This window comes from Parasteatoda tepidariorum, chromosome 2 (genome assembly GCF_043381705.1).
Source record: "Parasteatoda tepidariorum isolate YZ-2023 chromosome 2, CAS_Ptep_4.0, whole genome shotgun sequence".
In the NCBI taxonomy this organism is placed as follows: Eukaryota; Metazoa; Arthropoda; class Arachnida; order Araneae; family Theridiidae; genus Parasteatoda; species Parasteatoda tepidariorum.
Genome location: NC_092205.1, coordinates 87,920,829 through 87,938,569, shown reverse-complemented (window position 1 = coordinate 87,938,569; position 17,741 = coordinate 87,920,829). Strand labels below are relative to the sequence as shown.

At 31.7% G+C, this 17,741-nt stretch overlaps 1 protein-coding gene across 1 annotated transcript in view; it reads left to right on the top strand.

Moving 5' to 3' along the window:
• LOC107452754 (uncharacterized) overlaps nt 1-17,444 on the top strand; it is a 37,205-nt gene extending 19,761 nt beyond the window's left edge. Inside the window, exons 2-4 of the mRNA XM_016069327.3 lie at nt 4,448-4,679; nt 12,561-13,166; nt 16,860-17,444. Coding sequence (XP_015924813.1) covers nt 4,448-4,679; nt 12,561-13,166; nt 16,860-17,226 — 1,205 coding nt within the window. The 3' untranslated portion in view covers nt 17,227-17,444. The remainder of the gene's footprint in view (nt 1-4,447; nt 4,680-12,560; nt 13,167-16,859) is intronic.
• The last annotated feature ends 297 nt before the right edge of the window (nt 17,445-17,741 follow it).

Here is a 17,741-nt window from a genome sequence, read left to right as displayed (position 1 = left end):
AATATTAACAGGTGAAGCAAAATCTTTTCAAATTGAAGAAGAATTGTCAGTAAGTGAGACCGTCTTTTTCAAGTACGCACCTATAACATCAGTAGACGTTGAAAGAAGCTTCTGCAGGAATGAAAATTTACTTTCAGACAAGAGACGATCGTTTACATTTCAAATTATCAAAAAACATTTAATAATCCAATGTAATTCTGATATTTAGTAATATTATGAGATGGAAGTTGTTATATCCATTAAAGTTTCTATACAAAATAAAAATATTTTGGTCTCAATATATTTTCCTTTTTTTGTTATTTTAGGATATAAAACAAATTTTTCAAACTTTAATGAACGTAGAACAAGTATTGCATTGCTTCATATTTTTCAAATGACTTATAATAATTTTAAAGAGCAAAAATTTTTTTAATTCAATATTTTTACTTTATTTAAGGCATTTTTTGCGCAATTTAAGGGCATTAGTTGAGATTTTTTAGGTCATCAAAATCCGGACTCTAGTTATTATGAACTTTTTTCTGTCCTCGACAGATTTTTTTTCTTCATTTTTTTGCGTGCGAACCTGCGACTGCGTGCGAAGCGACTGCGTGCGACGACCTGCGTGCGAAGTCGAGCACTTAACGGTAGAACAGTTTGAAGTGAAGAGGACCAATACCGCATACCCTCGGTCCCTACCGCAGACTGATTCAAGTGGTCACCCACCCGCACACTGACCGCAGCCAGTGATGCTTGACTTTGGTGGTGCACTGCAGAGGAGAAACTTTTAGAAAAGCGTAGTGACGACGTCAGAGTGGATAGTCCTTTAGCATTACAGTTCATGATCATAATTAGAAATTGTGGAAATAACTGGAATATTTAAGAATCGTGACATTTGTTTACTTTTCCCACTTATTTATGATTTATTCTGATTTAATCAAGGTCAAGCGTTGAAACCTTTTTATTAATTCTTCAATGCAAAGTTGCTGGTAATTAATATGATAAGTGAAGATTGCAAATTAAAGAATATCAACCTTTCACAATATCAATATTTTATAAACATAGAACTGCAGTTTCATAATAAAAAATATCCCACAGCCTTTAAACGTTCAAGTTTCAAACAATAGCTATTTTAAATTCAAAAACCTTACAAAAAATATCATTTTTGAAAATATATATGCAAATAAAATGTTAGAAAATTGACCTAGTTTTAATTCAAGTTGAGAAGAATAAAAGATCCCATAACTAACTCATCAACTTTATAGTAACATATTTCCATTGAAACAAATTAAATGCTGCACATTTGAAATTAATCAGTCATAGTTTTTCATATTGAATTGGTCGCAAAAATTCTTAATAGTTTGTCACAAATCGTCTATCTCTTACATATTTGATAGATCAATAGATATTGGAAGACTAAGAGACTTCCTATATCATTAATGACTAAAAAAAAAGCAATATGTTTTTTTGAATTTTGGATGAAATTTTTATTTTGATATAATTTATTAAATTATATATTTATAAAAATAAAAGAAAGAGAGAGTGTGCTCTCACTTTCTCTCTCTCTCTCTATTTTTTAGAATCGTTTCTTCTGATGTCCTAAAATTTAGACAATTTAAGCCATCGATCCTAAAAATTGCGCCAAACTTTTGACTAGTCTGTTCGGGAAAAACATGCGGAAAAAAAAATCTCATAAAGTTTGTATAGCTCATGGTTGCAAATAAAACTACAGTTAAATGTGTTTTTCTCCTAATTATTTAAAAGATATTATTTCAGTTTATGTTTTCTGGCTTAAATCTATATTTAATCAAAGACAGGTTACCCTGGGAGTTTATTGCACATTTTTATGTATTTTTATTATCCCGGGATATTTATGTATTTTTATCAACATTTAAAATCACCATATTACGGTATCGTCTCTGAATTAGTATTTTTGAATATAAATGAAACTACGTGTTTATATTTTTAATGTGTAGTTACGCTTTTGAAATGTGGTTCGAAAAAATTATGTAATAAAAAATCAACTATAAGGAAATTAAAATATGCAATAAAGAACAAAACTCATCGATAGATGAAACTACGTGTACAAAAACTCATTGATCAACTGATAGATGCAACTACGTGTTTATACTGTTAATGTGCAGTTGTGTTTTTGATGTGTGGGTCGATAAAACTATATAATAAAAAGTCGACTATAAAGAAATTAAATTATGCAATAAAGAGTAAAACTCATCGATAGATGAAACTACGTGTACGAAAACGCATCGATCGACTGATAGATGAAACTACGTGTACGAAAACTCATCGATCGACTGATAGATGAAACTACGTGTTTATATTGTTAATGTGTAGTTACTCTTTTGAAATGTGGTTCGATAAAACTATATAATAAAAAATCAACGATAAAAAGAATTAAGTTATGCAATAAAGAGCAAAACGCATCGAGAAAATGTCTTGATAGTGATACATTTAGACTATGATGAGTAGGCTCAATCATTAACATTATTTTCGGTGCCAAAAGGTACTGAACTTAGTTAATCTTTATTTTGACGAATTGAACTTCTTAAAACATGTTTAATTTAATCTGATAACGTAAAGTCACTAGGCAGGGGAACTTATAACAATAAATAAAAATTTAAACCATTTTAAATGTATCGGTATATACCTTTCAACGTTTGCATGATTGCGTAATGTTGATTAACACTGATTTATTCATTTCTTTTTGTGCTGTACGAAAAACGGTTATTCAGCTAGTAAATGAATGTACAAATATTTTTGTAAAATAATATGATATATTTTGTCTTAATTATGCTATGTTAAGTATTATAAAAAATATTGAGAATGCACATAGATATTATTCTTTTTCATTAAAGATCTTTATTTTTCATTCTAAAAATATTAAGTACATATATCGAATCAATTTGCATGGTACTTATTTTTACATTGTTTATGATTGTGTGTATCTGTATTTTGCATGCTTTCTAGAAAAATAAAAAGTTTTTGGCCTTAGTGTAGACTTTTATTTTTCAATTTGTTTTTGCCACAACTAACTAAAAAGGATGGTGGCACGTTTTTCATTTTCAATAATTTGTCACAAAGCAGGAATTATGGGAGAAATTTTGATATTCACAGTTTCGTTTACAAGGCTAGCATTAACTTCACGCAGCTTTGTTTAATTTCTATCAGAGATTCTTTCTAAATTCGTGAATTTGAAGATTTTTATTTTAATGAGTTTATTATTTTATATTTTTTTTATTTTATATTTTTTTTATTTTATATTTTTTTTATTTTATATTTTTTTTATTTTATATTTTTTTTATTTTATATTTTTTNTTCGTGAATTTGAAGATTTTTATTTTAATAAGTTTATTATTTTATATTTTTTTTATTTTATATTTTTTGTTTTATATTTTTTGTTTCAATAAATTTGATTTAAAATAATTGACTAGTTGATTGAAAAATGTATAGAAATCAAAAATCTTTTGCATACATTTATGAAACTGTTAACCCAAAGAAATTTAATATCCAAAACGAATTTCAAATTCGCATTTTTTATTTGTCATTATTTATTTGCTATTATTTAATTTAACATTAAATGAAACAATTTGATTGGTACAATTTACAAATTTATACACTCTTTAAAAAAGTAATTTAAAATGACCAAAATTGAAGCTTGAGCGAAATTGGTCGATTGGTTCCTGAGACCTAAAAAAATATTAAAATAGTTCTGTTTTTGCATAATTTATTTATCGGAAAGGAATACTAACACTACATCAAGGATGCCAACTGCTCTGCTTGCAGTTTAAAATTTAATAAAGCTATATAGAATTAAAAATTAAATTTCTTAACATTTCGAGAGCCTCATCACAAGATAACAAAGCAAAGTGGGGTTTAACAAGTGCATCTGAATTTTTAATTCGTCATGGTAGGAAAAACTCACTTAACCAAGTAACAAACATTAGAAGCTTGATGCCACTGGGAAAAAATTGCCAAAAAGTGGAGCAATTTGCATCTGTGCTTATAAGAGCTACAATACTATCTACGAATCAAGATTAAACCTAATAACTCTTTTATGAACTGTAACTTAGCTGCAACTTATGAACTGTAACATAGCTGCCAACTCTACCGCATTTTGCGAAATTTTGTATCAAAATCATTTCATATATTAACTCGCATTTTAAACATTTTATTTAAAATTATCTACTGCATGGATATAAGTAAACCATATACTCGTAAATAAACAACATCATAAACATTAGATTGAACCTATAACTGTTGGCGAAATTTCTTTTTAAAAAAATCGCATACAATTGTCAATTTAGTTCTTTTTTTTCTCCTTCTACTAGGAAAAGTCGTTCATGGCAAGTGCAAAAGTTGGCAGCTATGAATTTTCCTCCCCCCCTCCCCAATCGGAAATGTGCATGCTTATATGAGAGAAATTTATTTTCTGAGAAGCGTATTGTCACTGCAGGTATGCGAACCCGAGCCCTGTCATTGCACCAACAGGGTTGGTCCTGGACAAAGATTGCTACCGAGCTTGGCTGCCACCGGACCACTGTGATGCGCCTGGTACACAAGTGGCAGCAGACCGGTTGCATTGCCGATCTGCCTCACAGAAGAAGGCCCCGTGCCCTCACCCAACACCATCCTCAACAACAGCAAGTCCACAATGGAGAGGATCAACAACTTCCTGTCCACAACAGGTGAGAACATCCCCACTTTCTTGATTACCAATGAATCTGATCATCTAGTTCAGTGTTCCCCAACCCCCGGTCCACGGACCGGTCAAATGGTACCGGTCCGCCCATTTCTTTGAAACTGAATTTAAATTCCTAGGTTTATACTCCAAATTAAAAACATCTATGTTCCATAAAAATTTTACTTATTTTTAAAAAAAAAGGGCCCCCGAAGGTAGTGACATACATTTTTTTAATATTTGTAATGTATCATTGTCTCCGATTACCCCCAGATGGAACAGTCTCATTGCAAAGAAACAAGTTCGGGGTTCTCATTGATTTAACGTTCTAGTAAGTTAAAAAGTTAAATCCCTTTATATTAATTTTTTGAATGTAACTGTATTTTATTTTGAAGGCATGTTTAAATACAATTAAATTTAAATTAATAAATCAAAACAATCTAAAATATAAACAGTCAACGCCCTCCGTGCGGGCCGAGGTAAAATTATCAAATGTTGACAGGTCAGCGGTGATAAAAAGGTTGGGAAACACTGATCTAGTTCATATATATATTTTATGTTCTTTTTATGGATTTTGCGATTATTCAATAAAGCATTCTTATGTGCTAGTCTCTTAAAGGTCTACCCAAAATAATTAAGTGGCAGTAAACCAGTCTTCAAAATAAGTAGACATATCTCTGCGAATAAACGACCACTTAAGTTTAAATAATTTTCGTCCCAGGTTTCTATAAAGGTAATCGAGTCACTTTGATTAATTTTGTGGACCAATCTAGGCTACACCTGATGCAGCACATTCCTTTGCACGTCATCATGTTCAGTATCAGAAAGTCTCAGTTTATCAAATGGCATTCGCACCTTCTTGAATTTCGAACTTCTTACGGAGTAATATAGAAAGAGCTTTTTATTTAGTCCTTTTTGATGCTAGTATTAGAGCATTAATCTTTTCAAGAGCATTAATTAGAGCATTAATTTTTTCGAAGCGATAAGTTTTTCAAATACAGTCCTCCACCACTTCTAAGAGGTTTGCTGAATAGCTGATTGTAATTAACTATGTATTTTTTTGTACATTCGCAATTATGAAACATATTTTTTTTTGTCAGTTAACGCATGAATTTTATTTCCTTAATTTTTTGCATCACTTACAGCAAAACAGAAATATTAGCAGTTGTTGGTCTTCTGGAATTCTGGATCATTCTGATCCCTAAATCTGTAGGGAATAATTGCTATACAATAGTTTAATTTATTAAAAAAAATTGATTAAAAATAAGCAAAAAATTAAAGGAAAAATTTGTAGTGAGGGCCTCACAAGGAAGCCAGGAAGATCACCTTAGCAGCGAATGATAAGACTTTAAGTGTAGAATCAGAATCGTGTCCCTGTTTCACTACATACTTACTTCATCGTTGACCTGGATGTGATTGGAATACACAGATTCAAAGGGCAGCAAAACTTTTATCTCAAATAAGTGTATCTCAAATAAACGTTCGACAAGTGGATGACAAGGTGTAGATTCGGTGAAAGTGTCCTAGGAAGAAAAAAAAAGAGAAAATGTTCTACATTTAGAAATTTTTCTCCATCAGAAATTTCTTTAAATACTCAAATAAAAGCATATTTGAATTATCTGCTTCACAAATACTGAAAGCGGTAATAAAAACGCATTGCTAACAATTTATGGAAATGGCAACGTGTTTTCATGTACTAGATCTATTCAAATATTTTAATTTGTATTTAGGTTGATGTATCTCTGGTATGAATTTATAAAACTAAAATTCAAAAGAATTTTGCTACTCTCAAATTTAAGCCAGTGAAAATTGATTTTCCACGAATTTATTCGAGAAAATATTCTACGAATTTATTATGTTTGGAATTTTGGAACAAAAATTATAAATTGTTAGACTGATATAAAGATTCCCAGTAAAGAGAAGTGTTTTACTTAGCCCCGTTTAATTTAGCTTCCAAAATAGATTCATGTACAAAATAGACACTGCGGCAGCTGAAAATTAGAAAAACATAAATGGTAAGTGGTCGGTAAGGTTCGCCCGACTGTAATGGGGCTATAGCCTATTTTGTGTCTACTATTGTAGTAAAAGGCATAGAGTATAGACGTAGAGTTTGTATCATAGAGAATTTATTCTCTTCGCCGTTGAATTTTACTAGACAACCCCTAGCAGCAAAACTACTTGTGCTCTCATTGGACCAATATTTCCGATTTTGGTCCTACATAGAATAGTCCGATTCACTCGATATTTTACAGCCAATATCGGTCCTATATAGAGCTTTTAGATCACCCAATATTTTAGATTCATTATTCAGCCAATATAGGCCGTATATTGCTCGTATATGGGCCGATTACCCTATATTGGCTGTATATAGGCCGACATTGGCCCTATATAGGACCACTATTAAAAATTCTAAGCATCCCAATACTGATCTCTCGGTGAATATTCATGTACTCATATGAATATTCATATTGAGCTCAACTGGGGAACAGGTAAAATTGATGCTAGGGATGTTATACAAGCTCCTTCTAGCAAAGAAACTACTTTTTGCGTATTTACAGAATTGATCTAGTTAATGAATCGTATGCTAGATTGATTGAAAGAAGAGCTTAATTGCGCAAGAACTGAAAGTATCATTATTTTGTGTCAGACTTAAATGACATTACATACTCAAGGGAAGAACACAAAGCGATGTTACAAACTGAGTCTGATGTAAGTTAACAGAAAAATTGAATTTATAGTATACGTGAGTTAAATAAATTATTAGCGTACGTACGTTAAAATGAATTGGACAGGAAGGAGTAAAAACACCAAAACGGCGCAATCCATCTCCATTATCAGTGGTAAGAGTTAAATGACAACCTTCAGAGCTACTTCAGTATTTACCCACGAATATATTAATTTATTTTCTAAAAGGAACTGAATAGATAGATTTTGCTTATACCTTGATAGTCTCATAATTTTGACCCCAACTGAAATTTGTTGCCTTAAATTGTGAATTTCGTTTTGTGGAATAATTACTTGTCTGCGGTGGCTTCTAATCATCCAAAAAAAGGGGAAAAACGAAGTCAAGCCAGGTCCAAAAGACAATTGACTCGAAGAAAGTCAATGATAAAGAAAGGATTTGAATTAATTTTCTCCGTGGTGAGGCCCAAACATTCCAGAATGTGTTTGGCAGAAGCCTCGTGTCGTGGCATTTTATGCAGATTTCGAAGATTTACAAACCATCTTTGAAAATGCTCTTAATGTGGCCACTAGCTAACCGTGAGAAACCCTTCTGAAAGCTTGGGTCCCAAGCAAGGTCCAACCCGGCTTTCTACCCAAATAAGACTCTACGCACCAAACACTCAGTTTTAAGTTGCGCATTTTTCATAGAGAATAATTCTTGATAAGTTAGAACAGTAGAAGTAGGAATAAGATAGTTTATTTGCCATCCTGTTACCATAAAATCTGACATCTGAGGGAGCCCACAGAAATATATATCATGGAACTGAGAAATAATCTGCAATTTCTGTAGACTCTATCACCTACAAGAATTCTATTACTAAGGTATTGTATTCAGCTGCGGTTGTCTGATATAATCGCCGTAGTTGATCAAAAATCACTTCAATCAGTATACCCTTTTAGGTCTTTTATTGATTGCAAGAACTTCGCTTCTAAAGACAGAGCAGGGATCTGGATTATTTTGGCAAGGAATAAATTTTCTTCAAGGAGTCTCTTTAAAAATGCCATTACCTGTCCTGTATGATCAAGCAATTTCACTGTCATCAGCAAAATTCTTGATGACATTTTTGGGTATAGTGTTGATTACCTTTAAGGCCAATTGTCTAAGGTAGTGTGTAATAAAATCTTATTTGTTCATAGCAGTGGAAAAGTTAAATTAAAATTGAAAATGTATGTATTGAAATGTTCCTGGATGGAATGGGTGAAGTGACCCTAGGCGGAAAAGCCATTCCATTTTACCCAGCTAAAATCAGTTGGCGAAGGAGACAAGACAATCTTCTACCTACCGCTGTTCGAATTAACATAAGTTGCTTATTCCTTCCTCCATATGACTTCCAAATACGATATATGATACTTATTATGATACTTATACATATGATACTTATAAACAGAATACTTATAGTAAAAATGTGAAGTATCTACGATCGCCAGTTATTTCACATTCTTATTACGGACAAAAATTAAAATTTTATTTCGTTTTTTTACTTCAATGAAAACGTGTTCTTACTAGACGTATAACAGTAAGTAGCCGAATTAAACAGTAAGTAGTAACAGTAAGTAGCCGAATTTCTAGGAACAGAATAAAATAAATCGAATTATATATCGGCGAATCAATGAACTAGTATTTAAACGAATAAATAAAACAACGAATAAGTAAATGAGTAAAAAGTAACTAAATGAATTACCAAACCAATTAACGAGTGAATCTCAAATGAACAAACTACAATATCAACGAAAAATTTGCTGATTAGCAGTTCATTCATGGATTTGCTAACACGGTGATTCCTTTATTTCACCGATTCCTTGATTATTGATTCACTGATACTTTGACTAGCTCAATTATTGTTCCACTGACATATGGATTCCATCCTTAATTTAAAATGATTCTTGGATTCACTGATCCATATATTTATTGGATTGTTGATTTAACAATTCATAAGTTTGTTAAAATGTTGATTCGTCTAAATGTTCATTTATTAATTCACTTATTTATAGATTACTTCCTTCTTTGAATCTCTAAATCATTTTGAGTTATTCTTTCGCTTTGTATTGATTTTGATGATTCTTGGTTTGCTTTTTTATCGATTTATTGATTTTCTCAGTTACTGACATACTTATAAATTTAATGTTTTTAAATTTGATTACTTACTGTTATGCAAATAGTTGTACTGTTATACGGGTTGATAATTTAAACTAGAATTAAATTGCAGGGGATGAAATTAATTAGGGTGAAATTAATCTTTGAACGTCTTCTTTTTTGTTCATTATTTTGCATAAAATTGGATTTCACCTATTTATAGTAACATTTATATTATGTAGACAAAATACAAAAAATTACAAGAACGAAATAGAAAAAAAAAATCCAACAGAAAATGTCTCTTTCTACCTATACACAGATTTTCAAATTCGATTGTAGAAGCAATATCTTTCTTATCAATGAATTGAATCCAGCAGAACAAATCAAATGCAAAAAAAGAAGAGAATGTAATAATATCGATGGTTTACTGTTATCTGACATTTCGCATGAAAAAAGTAAAATAATAATCCTCTTAGCAGGTGAAGCTGAGGTTTATTCTTGTATCAGCTGTTTGTTTTGAGGAAGAATTATCTGCGTCTCTTTCAATTTATGGCAATTTTTCTCATGCGTTTGACCTTTGCTGCTTTGTTTAGCTTGTAGCACGCTTCATAAAATCTTTTGTTTTCAGAGACATTTTTCTAAAAAATAACACAGTTAATGAGGGTGAAAACAATACTGTTTGGAAAACAGCAGACGACAATGCAGAAGCTGACGGTTTTGAATTTTTTTAATATTTTAATTCATTTTTGTTTTATTATTTTTATTTTATCCAAAATATGAAACCGATTTTAAAATACATGAGAAAAACAACTGAATTTTACGTAATAGGTGCGAAAATAATTGCACTTACCCACTATTGCTCAATATTAGGCGTCCCAAGAACTTTCCGAAATAAAATATAAAATTTTTAATTTTTTTTTCAAAAAATAAAATTTTAGATAATTGATGAAAAACTAAATATAAAAAAATAACCGACTGACTTCATATTTTAAAATAATAGAAGAACTACTTCCATAAAAAAAATTGCATTGATAAATATAACATTGATAAACAAGCTGTAGATATGTTAGCATGATGTTTACCTTTCTTAATGTAGTTTGTTATGCTGGTTTCAACTACGGAAACTGTTTTGCCCTATCACGTCAAGGTTTTAAGATATTGACAAAAATTATTTTTCATGGAACAACTTAATTTTCATAGAATGTTTTAATTTTCGTTATTTTAGTGGAATACTGTTTAAATTTTATAAGTTTTATTGGAATACTGTTTGAATTTAGTTAATTTTCAAGAAACACTGTTTAAATTTTTTTAAACTTAAATGAAAGGTTGTTTAAATCTGTTATTTTTAATAGAATTTGCTTGCATCGGGTACAACAAATACGGATTTTCACCATACACACAAAGAGTTTAAGAATTTCCTTGTAATGAGTGACACTTCATACTAGAACCACAGGAAAAAGCTCTGGGGGGGGGAGCTCTAGTTGAAAAAGCAAGGATAAAGATCATTGGAAAAAAGCACCGAGGGAAAAGCACACCTCTTTTAACAATTACATGAGTTTAATGGCCGATTTTATTCAGACTGTTAAACATAAATTTATTATAATTAGATATTTATTCGAATATATAGTATTTTTTTAAAAACTGATTAATATGCAAAGTTTAGTTTGAAGCTTGCTGAAACGAACTTTCAATGCATGTTCTGATTTTTCTTAGTTATACGTAATACAATTGTATAGTATATTTATAAGTATTATTATGCATAATATATTTATTAGTATTATTATGTATAGTATATTTATTAGTATTATTATACATAATGTCTCAATTAAAAATAGTGTTTCAGGTTATAAATTTCATGATAAGTTAAAAATAATCACAGAATTATTCAATGTTTCAATTTAATAATGCAATATTTTTTTTCAAAATAAATTAGTGCTTAATAAAGCATTATCACAGCACAATTAGTGTAGTAATTGTAATTCAGTAAAATTAGAGTCAGAGTCCTCCAATTCATAGTCCTAAAAATTTTGTTAAATAGTAAAGAATACGTAAAGTTCCTTCCATGAATTTTAAACTTATCCTTTTACTTTATAAATGTTTTCTTGAAAAAATATCTAATTTTATTGAAATAAATATTTTATTACTGTAAAATATTGATAAATATATAAATATTGATAATATAAATATTAATTACTTTAAATTCAATCTAATACGTTTAAAGACCAAAATCAAAATTGTACGTAAATACAATAATAATAATAATAAAAAATTGGAAAAAAAACAGAACATTTCGCATAAAAGTACCTTTTTTGAGAAAATAACGCAACACAGTTTTGTATTAGAAATTGACATGGAAACATTACGAAAATGGATTATAATATGCATGGATAAATGGATTACGTGTCCACCACTAATTGCACTGCGTCAGCATTTCCCGTACAGCAAATTAAGTTGTCAGTCACCAAATTACTCATGTTCCAGCTCTCGAAAGAATCGTATAGAGATATTCAAAGCAGTCCACCGAGGTTTTCCCAAATTACTTCTATCGGGTGCAGGTCAAGAGAGGCAGCTGTTCAAACCATCCTACAAATATCTTTCGATTCCAGAATATCCTTGACAAAATGAGGTCAATGTCGCTCATTAATATGGCATCAAAACCAAATGAATCCTATAAAAATGGGAAAGGTTCTAAGAACACGTATACTAAAACTAGTAGCAGTGCCTCTTACGAAGACATGAAAAGGTCGTCGTGCCTACATACAACATCATGCCTTCTCAAATCATAAAACCTTCACTGGCATGATTTTTCGGACATACAAGGATTCCTATTTTGTACTTTTTTAATGAGTAAGTCAGAGGTATTCCCTATCTACCCTTCACTGTCCAAAAAGTCAACAATTACTAAAACAGTCGTTTGATGGTCTGACTCTAGTGATCTTTCCTCCTTTTTATTTTAAAAACCGACTTAGTTTGATTACGTTTGACTGAGTACGTAGTAACATTTGTGTTAGACTCAGTATAATTGCTTTTCATTCTTCAAATATTAAAGTCTTTTACATTTTTAAAACATAGTCTTCCTCTTTCATCTAGATTGGTACCCCATTCTCACCCACTTAAATCTCGATGGCAGGAAGAAAACCGAAAAGTACCGACAGGTCCTACCTCCAGCAACCGAAGCACCACCATAACCGTTCGCCGGCGTCTGAAAGAACTTCGATCTCAGCTTGGAATTCAGTCGCCACCCAGTCCCAAGCTAGAAAGCGTATCTCCGCACAACCAACAATGCAATAAACTGAACCAACACCATCAACCACCCCCGCAGAATCCACCCCCTCTACCTCCAGCTGAAAAACAGCCCACCAAACCTCCTCGGACTTTGCAAGAGATCTGTTCCTTCTCAACCGAAGAACTCAGCTACATGGTGTTCAGTGACATGAAGATCTTTCTTTCGGACAGAGACGGTGGTGTAAGAGTGTGGAGGCTTGGTCAGCCCCCTTTGGACAGTTACTCGGGTCTGCAAGAATTTTTTCAGCGTGGAGGTCTTTCTGCCACTTTCTGGGTGTGCATTTCAGGCTCTGGAAAGAAGGGTCAACTTTTACACATTCCTAATGAACTTACGGAGGAGAGATATGTCCAAATATTGCACAATGGGCTTCTACCTTCAGCTGCAGCTATGTATGGTCTGAATGCTCACAGGTAGGCTCTTATTCTGAGAAGCTAATGCACGAAATGCACGATCTGTTTTTAATAAAAACGACCTAGCGTCAATCTTTAAGCCAGATTCGATAAAGTCGAAATGGCTTATTTTTAGGTATTTCCAAATCTCATGATCGCATTGAATGATCATAAATCCCCTGCACATTAACACGTTCAATGCCACGGGGGTCACCGGTGACCGGCGAAGCCAAGATTGTTAGAAACACATAATTCGAGTAAATTTTTAATTTTTAATATTATTATCGTTTCTAAAATGATTTGAAGAAAATAATGCAATATAGAACACACAAAAATAGTTTTATTCATGTACACAGAGATGCCAACTTGCTCCGGACAGCGAAAAAATATTTGCAAGTGGTAGTTTATGAATTGTGATTCTTGATTTAATAAATTAAATTTAGTAGATTTTTATTCATCACTATTTCTAAACAATTCGTAGGCTTATATATTTCGCCACTTTTTCAGATGTGTCATACTAAACCTTTGAAAAAGCTAGCAAAATCTGTCTAATATTTGCAAATTTATTTTGTAGTTATTTACCGTTTGGCCAGACGGGCAAACCATGTAAAATTAGCGTGTGACATTCAACGTGTTAAGGATGAAAGATCAATACATATCCATGCTCATTAATTTGATCACTGAAAACTTTTAAAAGTTACATAATGTATGAAATTTTTTTTAAAAAAAATCAAGAAACTAATAGTTCAGTTAGGAATTAGATATCCCTATTAAAACGTAGAAATTTTAAAATTACTCAGTTGAAAAATATGTAATATGTTACACTCTGTTACTTATATTTCTGGCAGCAAAATCACTCCAATATTTAAATGCTATTAAAATCTATTTTTGAAGATTTCTAACGAAAACATTAAGTTAAAAACAATATTTGTAGTCTAATTTCTCATTTCTTTCAGGTGAATACTAGTTTGAAAGAAGAAAAAAAACTACTCTTATTTGAAAAAAAAACATCTATGCTCTACATAATTAATAAATAATATCAGGTAAAATTTGAAATAAATGAATAAATAAATTAAATTCAAACTAACCTCACATAATCTGCTGTTTTCGCTTGGATTCCAGTTATCTCCGTCAATATACTTTCCGTCGTTTTATATTGTGATTGCCCACAGATAAACGATGTAATTTAAAGTCCAAATTTGACTTATTAGAACAACCAAATGCGTAGCAACCTGTAATTATTAATTTAAAAATATGAAATAAATAAAGCTTAAAAAAATCGAAATAATATATCAGGTGCAATGATACTTTGCCATTCAAACTAATCACCAATATGGCGACTGTTTACCCATGTGATAAGCGGTAGCCAATCTAAATCGAAAGCGGCACAAAGGACGAAATAGTCTCGCTACTTAAGCTAGATAATCCGGAACTTTAACATCAGCATGACTCGACTAGTTCCATATGCATCTTTCATTAGTCATAATACAAATTTACTGTAAATGAAACTATATCCTACATTTATTAAACATTAAAACATCGTTTTTACTATATAAATGAAGCTTTAAGTTATACAGTGGTAATATTTAATATCAATTTTCAATTATATTCTGTTTTTAAAATCTAATTCATACCTTACGGCACATATTCTATTCGAAGATGATTTTCCCAAGTGGAATTCCATAGTTTCTCAAATGCTACCTAATGGTACGATTGTTAGAAAAGTGTATCTCAAAATGCTAGTAAAATAATAATTAAAATAAAAAGAATTTTTTTTTTCAATAAATTACTTCCACAAAGGCTTAAAAGAATAACGTTACTACTTGGGAATATCATCCTCAAGGGAAAATTTGCACGAATGCTAACAGTTTTTGTCAAATGGTTCATATAGTGTTTAAAAAATAATACCAGTTTCATAATAGACAAGAAAACTTTCAACTTTTTTTACTATTACCTTCCACTTTCAAATTAATATCTCAAAAACTAGCTTTTGCATTTATGTTTTTACAGTTGAAATTATTAACACTTTGAATACCTCGCTAATTTTACATGGCTTGCCCGTCTGGCCAAACGGTAAATAACTACAAAATAAATTTCCAAATATTAGACATATTTGCTATTTTTTTAAAGGGTTTAATGACATATTTGAAAAAAAATGGTGAATTATATAAACCTACGAATTGTTTAGAAATAGAGGAGGATAAAAATCTACTAAATTGAATTTATTAAACCCAGAATCACAATTAATAAACTACCACTTGAAAATAATTATTCGCGGTCCGGAGCAAGTTGGCATCTTTGTGTATATAAATAAAATTATTTTTGTGTGTTCTATATTGCATTAATTTCTTCAAACCAATTTAGTAACGATAATAATAAATAAAATAAAAAAATTTACTCGAAATATGTGTTTCTAATAATCTTGACTTCGCCGGTCACCGGTGACCCCTATGGCATTTAACGTGTTAAAATATTGTGCCGATTACGAATATAGTATAAATGTTTTATTCCTCTTAATTTCTCTATTCCATTTTAAACATTTTAAGCATCCTAATGACTTCCAACATTTTTAAGTTAATGCGATGTATTTTTTCCAATGGTAGTAAGCTGATGCAGAAATTTTGAAACAAATGGAGTTTTTTTTAAAACGTCTATCAAATTATATGAACGAGAGCGCTTATCAATCTGACTTTTACATATATTTCTAAAATAATTTATAGGTAACTTATAAGCAACAGAGCTGCTAACTACTACACGTTTTACAAAATATTTTATGGGAATGGTAGACAATTAAAAACTAAAGCTTTCAGAATTTTTTGTAATTTTGCTACCGCTTTAAAAGCATCACCACGAGAGAGCTGAGACAAAGTGAAGTTTCGTAGAAACTTTTAAATCATTTACAAGTAGTGGTTAAAAAATAACTTTAAATCAAATTTTCATTTAAAAGTAATAATACATTAAAATATAAATTTAGTTACCACTAGATGAAATTTTTCCCTAAAACGCTGAAGGTTGGTGAACAAAATTCTATTAAGTTTAATTATATATTATCTCTGCTACCACTGGGGAAAATATTTTCTGAGAGCACGAAATTCCGTAGGAGTTGGAGGATATGAATATATTATCTAGACAACCACTAGCACAATTATTTTCTGAAACTACAGAAATTCCATTTTTGGCGAGCATTGGTTTCTTTTTATTTTTTAGTACATCCTGGACTTAAGTAATAAAATTTAATTTTTCTAAAAATAAAAATAAAAAAATAAGAAACTTAATTGATTTTTACACGAACAAAACCAACTGCAAATGTCATTGACTGGTATAGTTTACAAAAACTATAAGACGTAATGCAAGTTTTTACATAATACCAAACATTCCAACAACATACTATGTATATAAGACGCCCGGTGGCTGAACGGTAGCGCTTCGCGCTGTTGTGCCACAGGTCCCTGGTTCGATCCTTGGACCGGGCAAAGTTGACTCAGCCTTTAAAATCAGCCGAGAAAATCAGTACCAAGCATGCGTTGGGCTGACCACCCATCCGGAACCTCTGCTCTTGCACCTCAGAGCCCAAATGTCAAGAATTAGATGGGCACAGTAGGCCTTGAATGGATGACAGCCCATAGAGGGATCTCTATGGGCTATCGCACCACTGAGTTTAGTTTAGTAGTTACTATATATATAAAATGTATATTAATACGAAATTCATTTCAGATTCCTATTTGCCCAAGATAAAGCTTCGATTCAAGCTAGTCCTGTTGTGGAAGACTTTCTATGCCAGCAGCAAGTGCAGTGCGTAGAGTGGCCAGCCAGATCTGCTGATCTAAATCCTTGTGATTTACTTTGGCCGGAAGTGGAGGCCACTTTACCAACAACGCGGCAACCCCGAACAGTACCGGAACTTGTACAAATGGTTCGTGCAGGCTACGAGAGCGTCGATCCTGACTACTTCCAGTGGTTGGTGTCGCCCGTCCGAATCCGAAGTTTGTGTCGCAGAATGTTGCGATCCCTAGGACAACAGCAGCCCTCAAATGACACACAGGATCTAACGATTCCAACAACGCAACAAAAGAAACACTAACACAGATTACTAAATAGAATATGTTTTCGAAGAAAAAAAAAGAACTGTTTTATAACTCAGCCTGTTGGAAAAAGAACTTCTGCAGAAGATAAAAGGAAAGAACTTATTTGTTTTTTTATGTGCAATACATCAAAAAGTGTGTGCGTTTTATGGTGTACTGCGTACATTGTTTTCGGCCTTAATTTGTAAGAAAGTGCTGATCTGAATATTGATATTTCTGTGTGCATTCATCTGTAACTGAGTACACTGCCTTCCCTACGAAAAAAATTTGGTAGATGGAAATTCTGAAATGCAATTTTTAAAATAGCAATTAATGTTTACATTCCTTCCTTTAGTATTCATAACTTCGTGGTGTCCCGCAATGGACTGATCGTTAAGACACGGTTCCCAGCAGATCACTGAAGTCAAGCAACACTGGCTGCGGTCAGTGTGCGGGTGGGGGACCACTTCGAGCAGTCTGAGAAGGGATCGAGGGTGTATTGGTCCCCGTTAAACTGTTCTACCATAAAGTGCTC